This window comes from Apium graveolens, chromosome 9 (genome assembly GCF_009905375.1).
Source record: "Apium graveolens cultivar Ventura chromosome 9, ASM990537v1, whole genome shotgun sequence".
In the NCBI taxonomy this organism is placed as follows: Eukaryota; Viridiplantae; Streptophyta; class Magnoliopsida; order Apiales; family Apiaceae; genus Apium; species Apium graveolens.
The window spans coordinates 273,931,020-273,950,457 of NC_133655.1; the positions used below are offsets into that span (position 1 = coordinate 273,931,020).

The following is a 19,438-nucleotide window of genomic DNA, read 5'->3' on the forward strand; positions in this document are numbered from 1 at the left end:
TTTTATAATCTTTTAATAATCGCGTCAACTTTAGTATCACGAACGCGTTAGATACGGAATACCATCGTACTTGGTACCACTTCATCTCTTGTTGCCTCCATCTTCGAAAGCTTGGTCCTTCGTATAGAAGTAAAAGAATTTATTGAGAGATCATTATGATCATGAACACTTATTCTATTGCATAGTTAGTACAGAAGGTGGCCAGCCTTTAGTACTTGACAAGCAATTAAACAACATATGGTATCCTACTAGGCTTCTATCACACAGATAGATAGTCATTCGGCCATACCTCCCCTTCTGGAAGGGTTGTTCTTCTCATCTTACATGAAATGAAAAGAAGAGAAAAGAACGAACTGAAGAGAATTGTATATATGAAAAAAATACTGCCATAAAATATCTGGCTTGGAATGTACCTCTGAACTATAGAGGTTTGTCATAGGAGAACAAAACGTATACGTATATATATCAACATCAAGTATTATAGCATCACATTTCACCTGCTTAAATATTTTTGTTATTCCGTCCATCATTCTATGGACCCATGCTCTTGCTCTAGCTTATACATAATCACCCTTGAAACTCCCTCGAGAACGAAAATCGAATATGGGATTTCATTCTAGACCTCATCGTTACTAGAATCCATTTCTATACCACAACCTTCTTCGTATGAATAATACTACTCTTTATCGATAAGAAGGAATAAATATATCATAGGTAAATGTTCGGCTTAGTCGGTCTATCATTAATAACTTATACATCACCACGACTTGATTAGTTGTACTCAATCTCAACACCATTCCAATACAACTCTCACAGTTGTAATCGGCTCATTACTCGCAGAATCATTGCTGCATTACTATAGTCCACCACGGACCTACCATAGTCATTCGTTTTCCATGAAATCTTAATATCTAACCATACAAAGTCCATAGCTATCGTATCAAATTCTTCTAAGGAGTCAACATGATCACCGTTCATGATTCATGAAGAACACTCCTGAACTTGATGTACATATGACATGAAACAGATAAAATTGCAGAAGAGTTTCAATGAAATCAACGATATCAGGTTAATACCATTATTAACCATATGTCTTTATTGGGAGACAAGAAGCTCAAAGGTCCATTTAGTCCTTTCGTAACATGGTCCTTGCTTATCTCAAGATAGGCTAAGATAGATAGCCCGCTCACGGCGATTACATGAATTAAATCTTTACTAAACTACTATTACGGTTGAGTATCGCACAATCATCAGAAGGAATGTCAATCTTTCAAACCATAATACAACCTTCACGGCTTTAACCATCGTCACTATATTCCTCTGGCACGAGCGCCTATAATTGCTCTCTCACACTTAGAGTGTCGGCCACCTCTTTGGCCTTTCCTGATAGTAAAATTTCCTTACAATCAATGTCATTTTAACCACCTCCAACTAAATTTTCCACCTCATTTCAATCACTGCTTATGTGAAAATGCTTTTCTTAAGTCCTGGTGAGAAAAAAGAATCACCATTTTTCCATAAGTCATTGCCTTAGTCTTTAGATGTGAACATTGTCACGACTGACTCTCGATCATACTTAGGACGTCTCTTACCTTGGGTCCTTCTCGTTTTCACCAATCTCGACCCTCATTGGGTCGATCTATACTTCCTTATGGTCCAACACGTGCCCCACCTGGCATTATTATAATTACGTCATATTTCCTTTATTAAAATTTCTATTCTTGAGAACTTTGAATATTACCTTTCTCCTTGTAAAACCTCTAAGGTTATCCTTAAATCCTTCATCAGGTACACCCTAGGTACAGGGCATATCAAGATACCATTTACTAATACCAGAATCATTGTCTATATAGTTCTGAAAACTTTCTCCACTGATCTTTAAAGGTTGTTGTTGCCTTAGTCCTTCATTCCGTACTACCCAAACTCATAATGTCCCTATTAAGAGTGAAATGCCATCCTTTATGCATCCCCCCATGGTTCATCTCAAGCTATTGAGGTTATATCCTTAATTCCACCTTTAAAAAGGTACTTGCATCATTACATGGATAAATCAAGTCATATGTCCCTGATAAGGGTATCTTATTCAATCATTCCCACCTCGATAGTATATGCCTAATTTCACAATAATATCTGTATTCAAAATGAAGTCAATTAATATGGCCTCCAAAAGATAACAACAGTTATCCGCTTTTCTTGCCTGATTCAGTAATGATAACAGGGATGTTCTAAAAGATATTGGTCGTGTTCAACGTGAACTTTTTAGTTCTAACTACTCATTTACCTCTTTTATTTATCTCAACAGTCATCTCAATGTTGGGATATCTTTTTATTTGGGGTCCCCCTTTTTGGGTATCAATTCACATGCGTTACTTACACTTCACATTCTTGAAGGTCACTTCCTTCATCCAATTTCCTAATTTCTTACTTTCCTGTCTCCTCAGTCTATCTGCGTCTCATTATTTATCCATCGAACTATCTCAAGGTTTCCTCGAATCCTCCCAACTTAAAGGGGATAAAATATATGTATCTCTTATGCCTTCAACCATCAACTTTAACTCATGGTGAATCACGCTCATCCTGATGATTGCATACTTTTCTATTTCTATTGCTACGAGTCTTTAGGGTTTCCTCATACCCAACTCCCTTATCATTCCTCAAACTCTATTGCCTTTATATTCCTTTCCACTTCAGTTTCATTTTTTTTATTACAATCATTTTATGAACCCATTAATCATTGACTTCAAACATCACGTTCTGGGATTCGTGTCCTCAGGACGAATCTTGCCAACTTTTACCACTTAGATTCATAATTCATCATACTCGTCCGCCTTGGTTCTGGCTCCAAAGCTTTTACACTATCTCTATAATCTTGGAAAGTACTTTCCTGAAAACAATTGACTGAACTTTAATCAGTTTATTATAACCTCTGGCCCCGTGTCTTTCTTGGCCTTTCACCAACGGGTGGCCTCTCTCTTAGGAAGGTAAGTGAAAAAAAATAGTCTGTTTTGCTTCGTCAATCATTTAGAATCTCATATGATTCTTATATTTCCTTTAGCCAGGCTCTTGCCTCGATTGGGTCAACTTGTTCCTTGGAACACTGAGAGCTTAGCGACTTAAAGGTCCTGAAAGAATTTCCCACTACACTATTTCCTCAGGGTGGTGGTTGGGGGGTAAAAGTATAAGTTCTGTTTAGGCAGCTCCATGAATTGCCCCATAGGAGTACCGTACTGGTTTCCCAATCTTGCTCGACTTCTGTTTTCTCGATATAAAATGTTTCATCCTTCCCCCATAATCAGGGTTATCTTATACGTTAAAATCCTTGTTTTCCATTTCATTATGTTATGGGTTCTTTCATTCTTGATATGGATCTTTTCTCCAGTCATTGACTCTCTGCCTTCATTCATTACTTTTTCTTAGCACAATATGATCTTTTTCAATAATTCGGGTTGTATTACAAACTCAAACAGCTTTTCAGTTCTGGCTCCGATTACCTTTACTTTTATTTCCATTTTCTCGAAATCTCTTATCAACTCTCCCAAAGACATTATCATCTTGAGTCTCTCCTTTCTACTAAGGGCATTAGCCACCATTTTGGCTTTCCCTGGATGATAAAGAATCTCATAATCGTAATCCTTGATTAGCTCTAACCACCTCCTTTGGCGCATGTTGAGCACTTTCTGCGTTAAAATGTACTAGAGCACTTATGGCTTGTGTAAATCTCGCACTTCTCTCCATACAAGTAGTGCCTCCAATCTTTAGGGCAAAACTATTGCCACGACCCCAAGCTCATGGGTAGGATATCGTATTTTCATATTCCCTTAATTATCTTGACGTGTACGTGATTACCTTGTTGTGCTGTATAAGAAGCACTCTAATTCCTTATGCGAAGCGTCAATACAAATCACAAAATCTCATTTTCCATCCGGTAACGCCAACATAGGAGCCGTCACCAACCTTTGCTTCAGTTCTTGAAAGCTGTTCTTGCATTTCTCTGTCCATTCGAACTTCTCAGTCTTATGAGTAAGCCGCGTTAAAGGGGCTACTATCTTTACGAACTTGAACGAACCTCTGGTAGTGACCGACCAATCCTACCTCTAGTAGTTTCCCTAACCATGGTTATCAATTCCTCAGTGGTCCTTTATTCATTCTTGTCAGGATCCCCCACGGGATCCTCCTCAGCAACAATCCCTTCTAAGACAACATCCTCAACCACTACATCCTCAATATGAACATCATCCAGTCCCTTGTTAGGACGCTCTATCGGATCCACAATTTGATCCCCAATATGTAGTAAAACATCATCGCGATGTTGCTCCTCAACCTCAGGGTTCGGAGTCCCGCTACCATATACGATAACGAACTACGCTTCTATCACGATATTTATAAGGGTTCCTATAAGGGTTTTAACTGTCAGTACTACGTTAGGTAGTCCGACTATGAACTTGGCAAGAGTTCTTATTATCTTAGTGAACTTATTATTTTAACGTCACATCATCTCTGAGGTTTATAACGCTTAGCTCTGATACCATTTCTGTAACACCCCCAAATTCGGGGTCGGGGATTCGGGTTGTCACGAGTTCCATTTCCCTTATCAATACTTAATCTTAACAGTCAACCAACTACTGAGTACTGTGACCCCACAATATACACACACACACCACAAGTTATAGTCTCAGAGATGAATACCAAAAATAACACAAGTCATTTTATTTCACAATTATAAGTCATTATACCTCAAAAGGGTTTCTGAATAAATTTACATATTCTTTGCCATTATTACAATTCATAATATACATAAGTCTGGTACATCAAAAGTTGAAAGCCTAGCCTATTGGTAGCTCCTACCTCAGCCACAACGGCATCAACGCCTACGGGAAACTGCGGAACGTTTCCTATCCGCTCACGAATTGGGAGCTTAGTCCTGCCCATCTTGTCTATCTGTTGTTTTATGATGAAAGAAGAAAGCAAGGGTGAGCAACAAGCCCACCGAAATAATATGTATAATAATTTACAATATATGAGCATTCTCATAGTACTCATGAAAGTCTTGGTCAAGAAGAAATGAACCAAGTTTGAAATCTTAATGCGACAAAGTCGCAAAATATTCAGTATATATATACATATATACTTACCAAATCTTGGAAGTCCTCTTTCATGCATAATACACACAGAATTCCAGTGTATAACTATATAAAATATCGTTACAAGGTGATCTCATATATCTAACCTTGTCTCAACGTTTTTCTGAAAATCTTTGTCATGCATAAGATAATCATTTACTAGATATAAGTTGAAAAGATGAAGTTACAAGATACTCCAATATATTTATATCTTTTCCGAATACTACTTGAACTACCACTGTTCAAGGTATAACCAGTTCAAAAGTTCATCACATAGATGAGACTACAAGATAAGATTTGAATAGATTCAATCTTTGAAATATCATTCAAAAGAAATGAAGTTACGAGATACTTCATTAAGTCCTGATATATATATATACCTATATATATATCTCATACTTTCCTCGGAAACCTCTATTATGAAAAATATAAACAGAGTTATAATATCCAATGAATTTGGAAAGAAGAAAACCTTGGCATAAACCTGATATCTTGCTGATCAGACAAAGATACCAATAAGTAACCTTTTCTACTAGTAGATGGATAAATTCCCCACTGGTCATCACCCTGGCCGCATTAGGACCTATGCTGGACTGCCACTCAGCCACTTACGCATTGATGGACTCCCACTGAGCCACTTACACTTTCATGGACGCCCACTGAGCCCATGTTGCTTATGCCGACTCAAATAGATGGAATTACTTCCCGAACGTTGGGTAAGTAATCAATTCATTTATCAAAACAGCAACCTCGTTGCGAATATAAAATACACCACAGAGCCGGATCCCTTAGATTTTTGAGCGAGTATTCAAGTCCCCTTCAAAAAGGAAGATCTTAAATTTGAAAAAGAGTTTTGGGATCCGCTCTAACCTTTAAAAATCATTTTGAAGACTCGAAAACATTTTTAAGAATGTTTGGAGTAATGTTGATTTAATGAAATAAATCAGTCCCGATATATTAGAAAATATCTGAATATTATTATTTAAATAATATTCCCATAAGGGTGATCCTTATAAAAATAATCGAGGTAGGAGTTTTAAAACTCATACTTGAAATGAATAACAAATAACCAAAGATATACTTATACGAAAGTATGATCTTTATTTGAATAATCGAAAATAAGTTTAATTATCGAAACATTATTTTTTAATAAAATAAAGAATATTATGTAATAAATAAGCAGAGTCATGAGTCCTCGAATGAATATTCAAAATAATATTCATTAAATAAAATAAACGGAGTCTTAAGTCCTCGAATGAATATTCAAAATAATATTCATTAAATAAAATAAAGCTATCGAATAAACCTTATTCGATTAATAGTTTTGAAAACTATATCTATATATATATATTATACTCGGGAATATCGACTCCCGGTTTAGAAATATGTTCACCTTTGGGTCCCCTATAGTAAGAGTATACGCAACTACTGCTTATCTCTAGCATAGATATTATGCAACTTATAAGCAATTGAGTCAACAATTAGATATCAAGATTACGAAACAGACATGCATATATACCATATCAGCATGCTCCAATATATCGCGGGATTTGCTAATAACATTCATGCACTTATCACAAGATAATGCATATACATATATACATCACAACAACAGTATAACGGGTAGAAAACTTGCCTGAGTGCTCCGGGGTAGACTTAAGCTTAGAGTGGGTCCAGTAACCTGTGAACAACAACATAAGCCGGAATTAAACCACGGTCGCTTAAGAAACTAGACTTTATCCACTTAGACCCTAACGTTCGCTTATACGCTTAACGATTTTCGTTAATCGTTCGCACACCCTCGGCTCCACCAATTTTAATAAATTAATCATTACGAATTTTAAGGTGAATCTTTCGCGAGTACTCTACCAACTTCCTAATCCACCTTACATAATTGTTCCGTAATCCAATTAGTCTTTCAGGGGACTTAAACAAGGTCTCAAAGTAAAATGAGGGGTAAACATTCGTTCGCGAAACGCCGTTACTTAAAACGGTCGTTTCTCCTAAACCGTACATCGGAACCAAGCGATCCACATATCAAAATGAAGCTTACGACACGCTCTAGCCAAACATGGAAATGCTACAGATTTTTTGTTAAGTCTTCTTTCCTTAACACTAAGAACAAACAGTTGAATAAAATTGGGCATTACAACGACTATGTTTACGCGATTACCAATGTTTAAACTACTCCAATTAACCACCAACCAACTCATAACCATCAATACAACAAAATTCACCTAAACCATACCACATCATTCCATAACCTCCAAGTTTTTCAACTCAAACAACCACAATCATGACCTATGAACTATAATCAAGCTTCAATTACCAAAACACTTCCAAATCAAACCAAACTACTAATAATCACAATACATGCTTCTCATTTCACAAAACCAACCATTAAACTTAATAAAAAATAAATTAAAGGCTAGGTTTTGAAGTTTTTACCTTCCTTGGGAGGTGTTAAGTTGCTAGGAAGCCTTAGGGAGCCTCCTACAAGCTTGATCTTTCCAAAGAAATCAAGAACACAAAGTTAGGCTTTGAAGTTTCTTAGAGTCTGATTGAACGAACTGTAAAAATGAGGGTCTTAAATTACTTATTTGGACAAGACTTGTGAACAAGAGTTGTAGTCCATCTCAATACCTTTCCAACGAGCTATAGAACACAATATTTGAGTGAGAAATGAAGGAGATACATCAGTTTTAATGTGTTGGTTCTGTTTTGGCCGAGAGCAATGGAAATGGGGGAGGAAATGCTTTTGCTTTCTTGTGTTGGTAGAATAATGTGGTGGATAATGATGGGTTGTCTTGATATTTTGCTAGGTTAATAATAAACAAAGGAGTTAGTCGAAGATGATCTCACCATTTGCCATGTGTTGGTGATTTGTGGTGAGATGAGATCATCCCGAGTTAACTATATAATTAACTAGCCATTCCTTCCTAATTATCACTTGGTTTCTTGTTTGATCAACCATCCACTTGCTTTGCCACTTGCAAAGGTATTTACAAGAGTCGTTATTCATTTCTTTGTCCGGTTATCACTCAATCTCGTTGATCGTTTGGTTAAATACCTTAATGATTTTATTGATAAAATCTTCTTGGTATTTTTAATACCTAAATTAATTCTCCTTTATAATCCTTAAATTTAAAATCCTTCATCTTAATATTAATTTCTTAAATCCCTTAATGTCTGGTGGAAATCTCGGGGAAAAATAAAAGTGCTCGTTTTCGAAATCCGACGGCTTTTACATACACTTATTTTCTTTATGGAATACTAATACGATCTTAGAATTTCCATAACAGTACTCCTATATATCGTGGTCTGATAATTTTTCTTAATCAGCATTGTCAGCAAAAGTTACTATTCATCCGGGTTTCAAAAATTTCCAAAAATTGGGGTTATTACATCCATCAACAAAATCTACTTTGTTTTTAGCAGATAAGCTGATTAACATAGAACGCTTTCAATCTCTATATAGCAATTTCCATCAAATTTCATTGAAACAAACTTTATTCCCGGATTATCAGAAGAATGCAAAAAGTAATGTGATGATGGATTTGGTCAAAGATCAATAGAAGAAGTTTGTGTTTGTGATTGTGTTTGTATTTGTGAAGTAGTAGCCATGATTTTGATCAATAAGAATCAAATGATATAAGAAATCTCAAAAGGATATAGTCTTATAAAAAGGATCAAATGAAGAATCAAGAATCGAATCAAAAATCATAGATCGAATCAGATAAATAAGAAATTTAGATACAATAAACACTAAATTTGATATCAACAAACACTAAATTCAAGATCAACAAACACTAATCACATATATATCTATCATATGTCCCTCACTGTTTGTGAAATTGACTCAGAAAAACAAGTAAATGAAATAGAGTAAAACTCATTTTGCAATTATCGATAATGGCGAAACGAGTTGATCGAATTAAATATGAAACGCCAGTAAAATTGTCATCGTTCTGATACCATGTCAAATTTTATAAATTGAACGTAATATCAACACTTTCCATACTGAAGAAATCGAATTATATCTACTGATTTACTAATGATACACTACTGATTGTCATTGATTTGATACAGGAAAAAACCAAGGCTTATTAATTAGATGATGAAGAACAAGATACTTATTTGAGAAGCATTCCAACTAACTAATAAGACCATTCTATTTGTTTTCTTATATGCGGTCTGGATTAATTGATTTCAAAAATGGCGTTAAAGTTAGTTAGCTAATAAAATTTTTGAATAGGTCCACTAGCTGAGTTAGCAATTAAGCGGTCTTCTCAACGGATCTATCATTAAAACCCGACAACTAAAAACCGTGGAAAATATAAATCTAATAACTTCAATATGCCAAAATTCGAAATTCTGTCCACATTTGAACCTCGAAAAGGTCAAAATTGAGACAGAATTTTACCATTTACCAGACAGTAAAAAAGCAAATATCATGTCCAGATTTTGACTACATATTTTGAACATTTCAATATCCGGTCAAACTCCAAGGCAATGGACTTTTTATGAGTATGTTAAACCAACTAAAGTAGAATACAATATCCCAACAAGAAAAGAGTAGAATAAAATATAGTAACTTGTTTTTATTGATTTTCAGAATTTATATACAAACGATTAATAGTTTCAAACACTTGACGCCTGTAGCACATCCTTCTCATTTCATGACTATCGGAGTTCGGCATCTTATCCTATTCAGGATGGTCAGAAAACTAGGTTTCGCTTTCTACCATCCAAGACCATATAAGAACATCATATGATAAAGTAACTAATTTTACATTTACTAGTACCTATTCAATTTACCAGACATGATACTTTGTAACATGCATGTTCTCTGATGCCTAATAGTCTTTCTTTTCGACTTGGTCGTCTAGATAGTTTGATTGTCTTTCACGTCTAATTGGGTTAACATGTTCATCTCAATGTCATTGAAACAATCAAACCCGAAATCTTGTATTCCGAAATCCTGACAGTCCAATAGCCATGGACAACTTTCGTCCCACGAGGGCAGCACCGTGTTAAAATTTTCTTTCGCAGCAGCTGGAAAATCCCATGGTGCATCAACAAGTCCAGGAGTATCTTCTTCAAACAAGTAGCTAATCAAGGAGTCATCAATTTGATCACAAATAGCACTGAGTAAATTAGACTCGTCGCCAGATGAATTTTGATCAGTTGGTGTACACGAGTTCTCGGAACTGGCCATGCCATTAGTATTCTGTATAGGAGTCACATTGTTTTCTTCAGCTGGTGATTGAAATGGCTGTGACAAAGTCTTCACCTGGCAGCTGTTAGATTCTTCCTTATGCAGAGGTTCATGAGTTACCGGATCAATCCCCATCTTAATGAGCTTCTTCTTAATGTGCGTATTCCAGTGATTTTTAATCTCATTATCAGTCCTTCCCGGCAATCTACCAGCAATTTTGGACCACCTATAAAAAATAATTACAAAATTTAGATAAATAGTGATTAGTCTACGGTTGCAGATAAATAAATTCAATAATTGGTAGTTCATTTCTGGGGAAAGTACTTTCAATATCTAGACAGCTATAGCACAAGATTGTTAATTCAATACTAATAATTAAATAGTTCAATATTAGCAATTGGACATAAAGAATGAACCCTTTAGCAGCCACGCATATTTGACATCGATAGTAAAATTTGAGTTGAAAAAAACCAAGAGAGTTCCCAGACTGTGACCTTATATATATTTAGTCTACAAAAACGTGACGGATTATTATAAATTCCACGAGGTAGCAGTGGTGACAGGAAGGTTTGGACTGCTAAAACATATAAAATTTGTTGTTTTTGAATAGTTTATAGCTACAGTTTGAATGTTAAGGGTTTATATATGCACACCATGCGTGTTAATAGTTAGTAAGAAATTGTTTATTAAGTAGTGAACTTTGTATGCCTTAGGATGATTAGCTAAAACTAATTAGCTAGACTTTCATAAGGGATACTTATTAATTAATCCACCACGTACGTAATAAACAAAAACTGGAAAAGATTTTTTTTTTTAGAGAATTAGAGAAGAAGAAAGAGACTGATGAATAAAATAGATTAGTTTGATCATGAATCTCACCAAACTAATTGTGATGGTCTGCTTTGTGTGTTGTGTTAATCAAGATTAATCAGTGGTAATTTTCATAAGTCAATAATATTCTTCGTCGATAATATAATAAAACTCCCGCAAATTTGTGATAACACGAGTTTAGGTTTGGGAAGGATGTATATGAGTTCGAGAGTATTTAAATTTGCGAATTTAATTGTTTTCAGATATTATAATGAAATCTGTAATTTCTTAAACCACAACTTAAGAGCCAAGGATGCATAAGTAAGATAATGTGTATTTAAATTTCTGTAATTACTTGTTCCCGATGAAAATGTGATAAAAAAACAAACATACATGATGGTAAGACTTTAGGTAGGCAGTAGGGGATCACCTGTTTCCTAGGCGAGCATGAAGATCAATCACCAGTTGTTCCTCAGCATCAGTAAGAAGCCCTCTCTTCAAGTCGGGACGCAGATAATTAGTCCAGCGAAGCCTGCAGCTCTTACCACAGCGTCGTAAACCAGCAAGCTTAGGAACAGCACGCCAACAACACTGGCCATTAGTAAGAATGAAATTGATGAGTTTCTTATCTTCTTCAGCTGTCCACGGCCCTTTCTTCACTCCCAGCTTATCGCAACAAGGTTGCCTTCCCATAATCCCGAACAACAAACAATTACAAAACAACAATTTACAGCCCTTGTTGATTTGAATGCAAGTAAAAAGAATGTAAAGCCCTTCGAAGCCCCACAAACTCACCCTTAAAAGGCTGGTCTTACCTTTCTAGCTAACCCTTGTGACATAATGTGTCTGTATTTATTCACATTGAGTGTATGTGTATTTTTCTACAAGGGTTTGATTTGTGTAGGGTCCAGCTTGGGATTATGAAAGGAACTTGCGACCTAGAATGTGTTGTTTTAGTGTTACATAATCGAATTACAAAACAAACTGTGTTGCAGAGAGAGGGATAGTGAGTGATAAAGGAATGACCCGAGTACAAAGCTACCATCTAAATATCATAAACATTTCTTCCCATTTTTTTACACAATCCCCACTCTGTGATTGCACTCTTACTCAACCATTCCATCACTTATCTCGTCATCGTTACTCTAACGTGTCTATTTTTCATTGGATACCCGCATACTTGTTCCACATTTTGGCTAATTTATCAAGTAAATATTGTAATGATGTATAATGAACAAAATTGTTTTGAAGAACTTGTAAAAAGTAATAAGTTGGCCAGACAGGTCACGAATATTTGTACCGCTAATTACCAATCGGCAGCACTGTAACACATTCGGTGCTTAAAACTGACGAACTGTGAATAACCAGTGTCACAACGACCGGTGCCAAAAACTTTTGAATTTTTTTATTTAATCATTCATGAAGCACATTAAAATTTAGGGATGATCAATTTGAGACCGGGATATTTGGGTCTTTACGATCATTCAAGATCTAAGATTGTACTTCAACATATTTAAACATTTAAGTAGGAGATCACAATGGTCGAATGTTGTGCTAAGGGCCAATCAAGGTACCCGTGGGCTGGTTTTGACGCAAAGTTGGGGAAAAGTAAATAATAATACTTGTAAGGACTCTCAAACGAGAGATACTGAAAAATCTTAAATCCATGAACCAAACCTCGAATTCATGAGAAAGAATTTTTGAATTCAAAAGAAAAATAAGATAAAACTCGAGTTTTATTCAATCAAAGATTATTTAATTTCTGTTACATAATAAGTTAATAACATTGTTTATGTAGAGATAATAAATCCTGAAAAATATAAAAATAAATCTTAACTAGAATATAATATTAAATAGAAGTAGCATGATCATGCAGTTTTTGAACATGTTCACGCTCCGCACTCTCCCGTCACTAAGAACATGTTCTTGACCTTTGTATGGTTATGCAGTTTGTTGGTATGATCAACTTATTGTCCTCTCCAATTTACCTGTAAGTTTTTTCCTGTTAAATTTTTGTATCTCTTCGATAACCAGGATCTCTTGTCCTAAGATCTACATCAGGTTTAGAGATCTGTTTAGAAAAAATGCAGTCGGAAATTTCAAAAGACGCGGTCACAAATTTTAAGCTCTACTTGCAAAAGCAATTTTTGGTTCACTATTATGTGTTTCGTTAAAATGTATCTACGCGTACCACGAAATAGTGCCACAAAAACTTTGTACTATGGAATCTTGCCACAAGTCATTCCAATTCACAAATCAGAATACAATAAACGCAAAATGAGTAAACTTCAACCGACCACAAGTACACAAGCACCTATCTTATCTATGTCCCCAATGCAAACTAACCTACTTTAACCAAAAACATTACAAAAATCTGTAATTTGATATCACCATCCAAAGCTTGAACACTAGGATAGCTAGCTAGCTAGGATAGGGGTAACAACTAATTAGGTTGCATGCAACAAGGAAACAGCTCATCAAATTAATATATCTTTTGTAATTAACCAAAGTTTAAACAATGAAATACGTGTGTTAAATTAAGAGTCACAGAATCTAGTTGCTGATATAGAGGGAACCAAACACAATACGTGTACCTACACAGGAGATTGTATACAAAACCCAAGTAGATCATATATACTGATCAGATAAGTATGTTATGTTTATCACATAGAAATATATATATACTAGTATATATATATATATATATTATGGGTGCTGCATAATGGTGGCAGGTTGAAATCCAGAATGCTTGAAATTTGACTTATGTCCTCTTAACGTAGGTAGGCATCGTTCAACGTGGACCCAGAGACTTGAACTACCGTATCTTCTTAATCCTTATTAGATCACTGCATCATCAAAACTTCTCAAGACTTGAACGACTTGTTTTCTTCAAGTTAATTACCAAAAAAAAACAAGTTATATATATATATGAGTTATTAGTTCACACTATAGGTAATCTTCACAGTTCACACTGTAGGATTTTGTTGTATACTATCGTGATGAAAACCTGTTCAGAGTTCAAAGACATACATGAAGAAATCCGGATTCACTACACATTTGTTTAAAGCGTTATAAATATTAGGCATCTTGCCCAAAAATTATAATTTTATCCTCCATGTTGTTCATTAATGTGTATATGTACTTGTTTTATTCACATACGTAATTGGGACTATGTTGAGAAAGTTTCGCATATAAGCAAACATAATTCAATCGAACTTTATAGAATAACATGAAATGTGAATTTTTTGATTGAACCGTAAAGAAGAACAAGAAATGTGAATTTACATTGCTATTTATGTAATAAAAATTCGAAAATGTTTAATTTACAAAATTGCGTATAAAATTTTATACAGAATGACATGTGATAGATTTTAATTGAAAAGAGCCCATTTATTTATATCAAAAACCTCAATTAAAACACCTTACATTACCGAATAGAAAACACAAGACTTTTCCAAATGGTTCGGTGACAGGAAACCGAATACGACGTATCAATCCAGTAATACTTGAAAGGCACTACACTTTATATAATCGAACATCCGTGTAAGTATATATGCATGTTTATGATTTTTTTATGCAATTAATTCCTTAAAGGAATACAGATACATGCATGCACACTGCAATCAAACAGGTTTATACTTACTGGATAAGGAAAGAAACTGACCCGAATCTACATTACTATTATCCTAATTACTTAAATAATACAGTAATATCTTTATAATTAGGTGACTGGGATGTCCTATTTGTGTATTATTCTAATGAAAGTCATCATAAAAAACACATGGTTTAGATTTAGCCTCCCCAACAATGTTATTGTCAGTTTGTGTCCAGCCACGCAAGAGTTCTTATAAACCCAAACTGATCAAAAAATTGCTTGCATCCACAAGAAGCCACGTATAGTAGGAGATTTATATTTTGTGTTCTATGTATCCGAAATGATTAGGGGAAGGGATTATAACGAGTAGGATCGATTTGGTTTTTGTAAAATTCAGATCAGATCTGTTATATTTCGGTTCGGCTCGAGTTTGGGTTCAAATATTGAAAATGAAAATTCAAGTCCGGCCCGTCAGATTTTTTCGAATTTCGAATCAAATTCAGGTTTAATTCAAATATTTTAAAAAATAATTAATTAAAATAAATAAATTTATTTTATCATGATAAGTAACACATTTTCTTAATGTTAAAAACTACAAAAGTAGTGCTCTACATATTGTAGGGCTGTGATACTGTTGAGCTCTCGGCTTTCTTAAACACAGGCAATGTTATAGAAATCGCGGATTCAGCTGATAAATCGTATATGTATTTAATTGAAAAAAATAGTAACTTATGTAATTTAATAGCATCATCGAATATATTAAATTTAATTATCAACAATTATCCAATTTATCGTTTATAAATATTATATTAAATTATTTGATATATATAAATCATGTATTATTATTATAAAATGTGTGAGATAAAATTATTTATTAGTTCATAATGTGTCTGTGTGTGTATATATATAATCGATTTTTTTTGGATTTAGATTGGGTACGTAACAAATTTCGAGTTTTGGATTGGGTTTTAGAATGATACATGACTTGATTTTATTAGTAAGATTTATGTACAAGAGTTTCATAAGATTAACTAGAGAACAATCATTAATATACTGACAACTAATATTTTTAGAAAGGTACTTTTAGAAATATTTTCGAAAGCCTAGCATTCACGTGAAATAAAATAATAGCAAAAATTAAGAAAACGCAAGTTTACCTGATTATGTTCTACGTATTTTGTACCTAGTAAGGTAAGAAAGGTGTATTTGGGATTACATTGCTTAAAAGGATATCGAAATGTAGAGAAGTGTGTGATTCAAGTTCAACAGTTACTGTAGTAGTTGTGAGTTCTTGATCCAACAAAGACACCACATGTCACTCTTAAAAACAAACATAGGCTGCTTAAAAGCAATGTCCTTTTTTTTAAGATTTTATGGTGATCATTATAAGTTTTGAATGAAAAGGAGGGCAGCTGCCGCTGTTTATTTTTTTCCTCCGAATCTTGTAAAATATAATTTTGGAGATCGAGTATTGTATAAAAATCGGTCACAATTCAACTCTGCCAACATTTTATTGTTCGAGGGTGGATTCGAATCCGCCACCTCTCATAAAATAGAGGGAAGTCATGACTATTAGGTCAAATATTTGGTTTATTATCATCTTTCTACCGCGGATTTATATGAATCACAATTATCCCAGCATTAAATAACATGATATCAGCTAAATATGATGGTGTAAAAGGTACAATTACATTATAAATAGACATCGAGAGCATCTTCAACAGTTTCTTAATTCATTTTCTAAATTGAATATAAAATATTGTTAAACTCCAACCATATTCTCTGTATTCATTCCTTATACAATATTTAATTATTAAAAAGTAATATTATTACATAAAGTAAAAAAAGAGAAAGTGTTTTTTTCAAATATATATTATAAAATAAAAATTAGAAAATGAGAGAGTTTAACTAAAGATAAGAAATGAGAAAAAGATCTTACTTGATTTTAGTGATTTAAGGAATCACTAGGATATTGTTGGAGTAATTTTTTTCTCCATATTCTTTATATTTGACTTTAAGACTCCAAATAAATAAGCGGTTGGAGTTGCACTAAGAACTCCACACTCTAAAATATTACCTCCCCCGTCCTTTTGATTTGTTATCAAAAGATTGGGCACCGAGTTTAAGAAATATGTATAAAGTAGTGAAAAAGAGAAAGAAAAGTGGGTGAAGTGTTGAGACTCATTGATTTTTAATGTATAAAAGTGAGATAGTAGAGTAAATGTAGTGTGAAAAAAAATATTGAGAAAATAGTGAGACCCATTGACTATTTTTGATAAATTCTGAAATGCAAAGAAATGAATGGAACATCTAAAAAAACCGTAAATAAATGAAAAATGAAAACGACGGAGCGAATAGCAGGGAACAATGTTTGATCGGAAAAAGCCCTTCTCATTTCATTTCGGAACAGGGTTGTCTGTAGAAATAAACACACCGAGTTGTCCCATATGTGCTACAAAATATATGAACAACTAACTAGTGTCAAAATTTTGTTAATTATACATTGCTCTGGCCTCGGAGATTCCCCTTCAGATGTTGGTCATTCTAAGCATAGTCAAGAACATGGTTATTGATGTTAATTAATTCGAACATAATTATGATCATGTTTGATAACATAGGATAATTATTGAAGACAACACACCTCTCCATTACCTCTAGTGGGGTTGATTAATGGAAGATTTTAAAGCAAACCCTGTTTCTTTGTGGCTTAAACACTAGTACTAAGCATGCTTAAAGCGACACTTGATCTACCATGCCAAAACTTATATTCCCTTGGCATATGTGATGAAGGACCTAATAAAAAAAAACGTGGAGAAGCGAGTACTTGAACCTCGAATTTTGTTTCAAGCAAGAAACGAACATAAGAAGAACATGACTGTTTATCAAATGATTTGATTGCTCTACCAATTGAGCTACTTCCCCGTTATGTTAAAGTTCAGTCCCTCTATCAGTTTTCTATTCGACAATGTATAATTTTATTTACGAATTTTTTTACAGAAGATCTATATGATGAATATCTACACTCGTGAATTAAGTAAATTTTGATTCACAATATTTTTTGAAAAACAAAATCGTTGGATCAGATTATATAAACTATTAGGATCTCTGCAGCGTGCAAAGGTCAGTATTTCTGTAGTTCTGTAGCTAAAAGACAATGTTTTACATTAGATTAATCAGTCGTTTAGCAGTAATTAAATATCTCCAGAAATCTTTTAACAACTCTCTGCTGAGTTCTATTGAACTAGTCTTAATTAGATTGAATCAACCAGGTTAGTTAGCAATTTGCATACAAAAGCACGAACTATTCTACATCTTTTACATGTACTTTTAATGACACTTGAGTTTCGAACCAATCGAAATTACTTGCACATATTACATACTGACCTTGTCAGTCCAAAAACAGGAAGACTTGTTCCTTAACCTGAATTTATCATCAGCTTAATCCTTTAGCTAGCTATAAGTAGTTCCGAAACTGGGGCTAGATTCTATATATCTTACTGCATCCTGCGTAAAACATCTTGGACGTGTTTAAAAATGAAAAACCTAACTCTGTTTCTTATGTTTCTAGTTACTATGTGCACCATTGCAGCTGCTAATGTGCCTAATCCCTTGCAAGATTTTTGTGTCGCGGACTTCAGCAGCTCAGGTTCCGTCCATTTCTCTAGTTTTTGCTAAAAGGATCTATTATTTGTATATGATACATGTTCTTATTTGTGGTTTGAACTATTGCAGCACCTAGAGTCAATGGATATGCTTGTTTGGACCCTAAACTTGTTAAAGCCGAGCACTTCTCAGTAGGAGGGCTGCATCTGGATTGCAGCACATCTAATTCTTTTGGCAGTTGTGTTAATAGAATTACTGTAGCTGAATTGCCTGGACTAAACACACTTGGTCTGTCAAATGTTCGCGTCAACTATGCACAGAATGGTGTAGTCCCTCCTCACATACACCCTCGTGCCACCGAGATATTAACAGTCTTAAAGGGCCGCCTTCGTGTTGGATTCGTCACTGGAAACCCTGAAAACAGGCTTATAACAAAGGTTCTTGGAGAGGGTGATGTGTTTGTCTTCCCTATGGGACTTGTTCACTTCCAACAAAATGTTGCACATGGAAATACCACTGTACTTGCTTTCTTAAGTGCTCCAAACCCCGGGGTGATCACAGTTGCCAATGCTGTTTTCGGATCAAATCCATCCATACGCGATGATATACTAGAGAAGGCATTTCAAACAGATGCTAAGACCATTAACGCTTTTAAATCCCAATTCTAATTATTCAAGACATATATAAAGTTGCTATCATGAGTCTTTATTGATTTTTTCTATTGGTTTAGCGATAATAAAATTTGTTTCTTTACAGAATAGTGTGCATATATTTACTGAACTGTATCGGTTACATGTTGAATTTCTTTCCAAAATCCAGCAGAGAAAAGTACTGTGAAATTAGGTACTTGCTCACTAGAGCTAACTTTACAAAATAATCATACAAAGGCATAGCTACACTTGAATACATAAAGCCAAAGGCACATAAGCATTGATCATTTTGTGAATTCATTTCTATAAATACAATACATGTTATTTGGTATAGAGAGACTAAGCTTAAATGCATAGAAAATTCGATTCACTGACCAGTTCTAGTTCATTTGTTTTAACTGGTTTGGAGTCAGGGTCTATTCAAGGCAATCGAATGATAGGT

At 34.4% G+C, this 19,438-nt stretch overlaps 2 protein-coding genes across 2 annotated transcripts; one reads left to right on the forward strand and one right to left on the reverse strand.

Moving 5' to 3' along the window:
• Window positions 1-9,696: 9,696 nt before the first annotated feature.
• On the reverse strand, window positions 9,697-12,014 carry LOC141682752 (MYB-like transcription factor ODO1). The gene is made up of 2 exons (XM_074487449.1): window positions 11,579-12,014; window positions 9,697-10,564 (listed from the first exon to the last, which is right to left on the reverse strand). The coding sequence occupies exons 1-2, from the start codon at window positions 11,839-11,841 to the stop codon at window positions 10,006-10,008; spliced, it is 822 nt and encodes a 273-aa protein (XP_074343550.1). The 5' UTR covers window positions 11,842-12,014; the 3' UTR covers window positions 9,697-10,005.
• A 6,243-nt stretch (window positions 12,015-18,257) lies between these two features.
• Window positions 18,258-19,059, forward strand: LOC141687523 (putative germin-like protein 2-1). Its single transcript, XM_074492829.1, has 2 exons — window positions 18,258-18,389; window positions 18,476-19,059. Exons 1-2 carry the CDS (start codon window positions 18,278-18,280, stop codon window positions 19,012-19,014), a joined length of 651 nt encoding a protein of 216 aa, XP_074348930.1. The 5' UTR covers window positions 18,258-18,277; the 3' UTR covers window positions 19,015-19,059.
• Window positions 19,060-19,438: the final 379 nt, after the last annotated feature.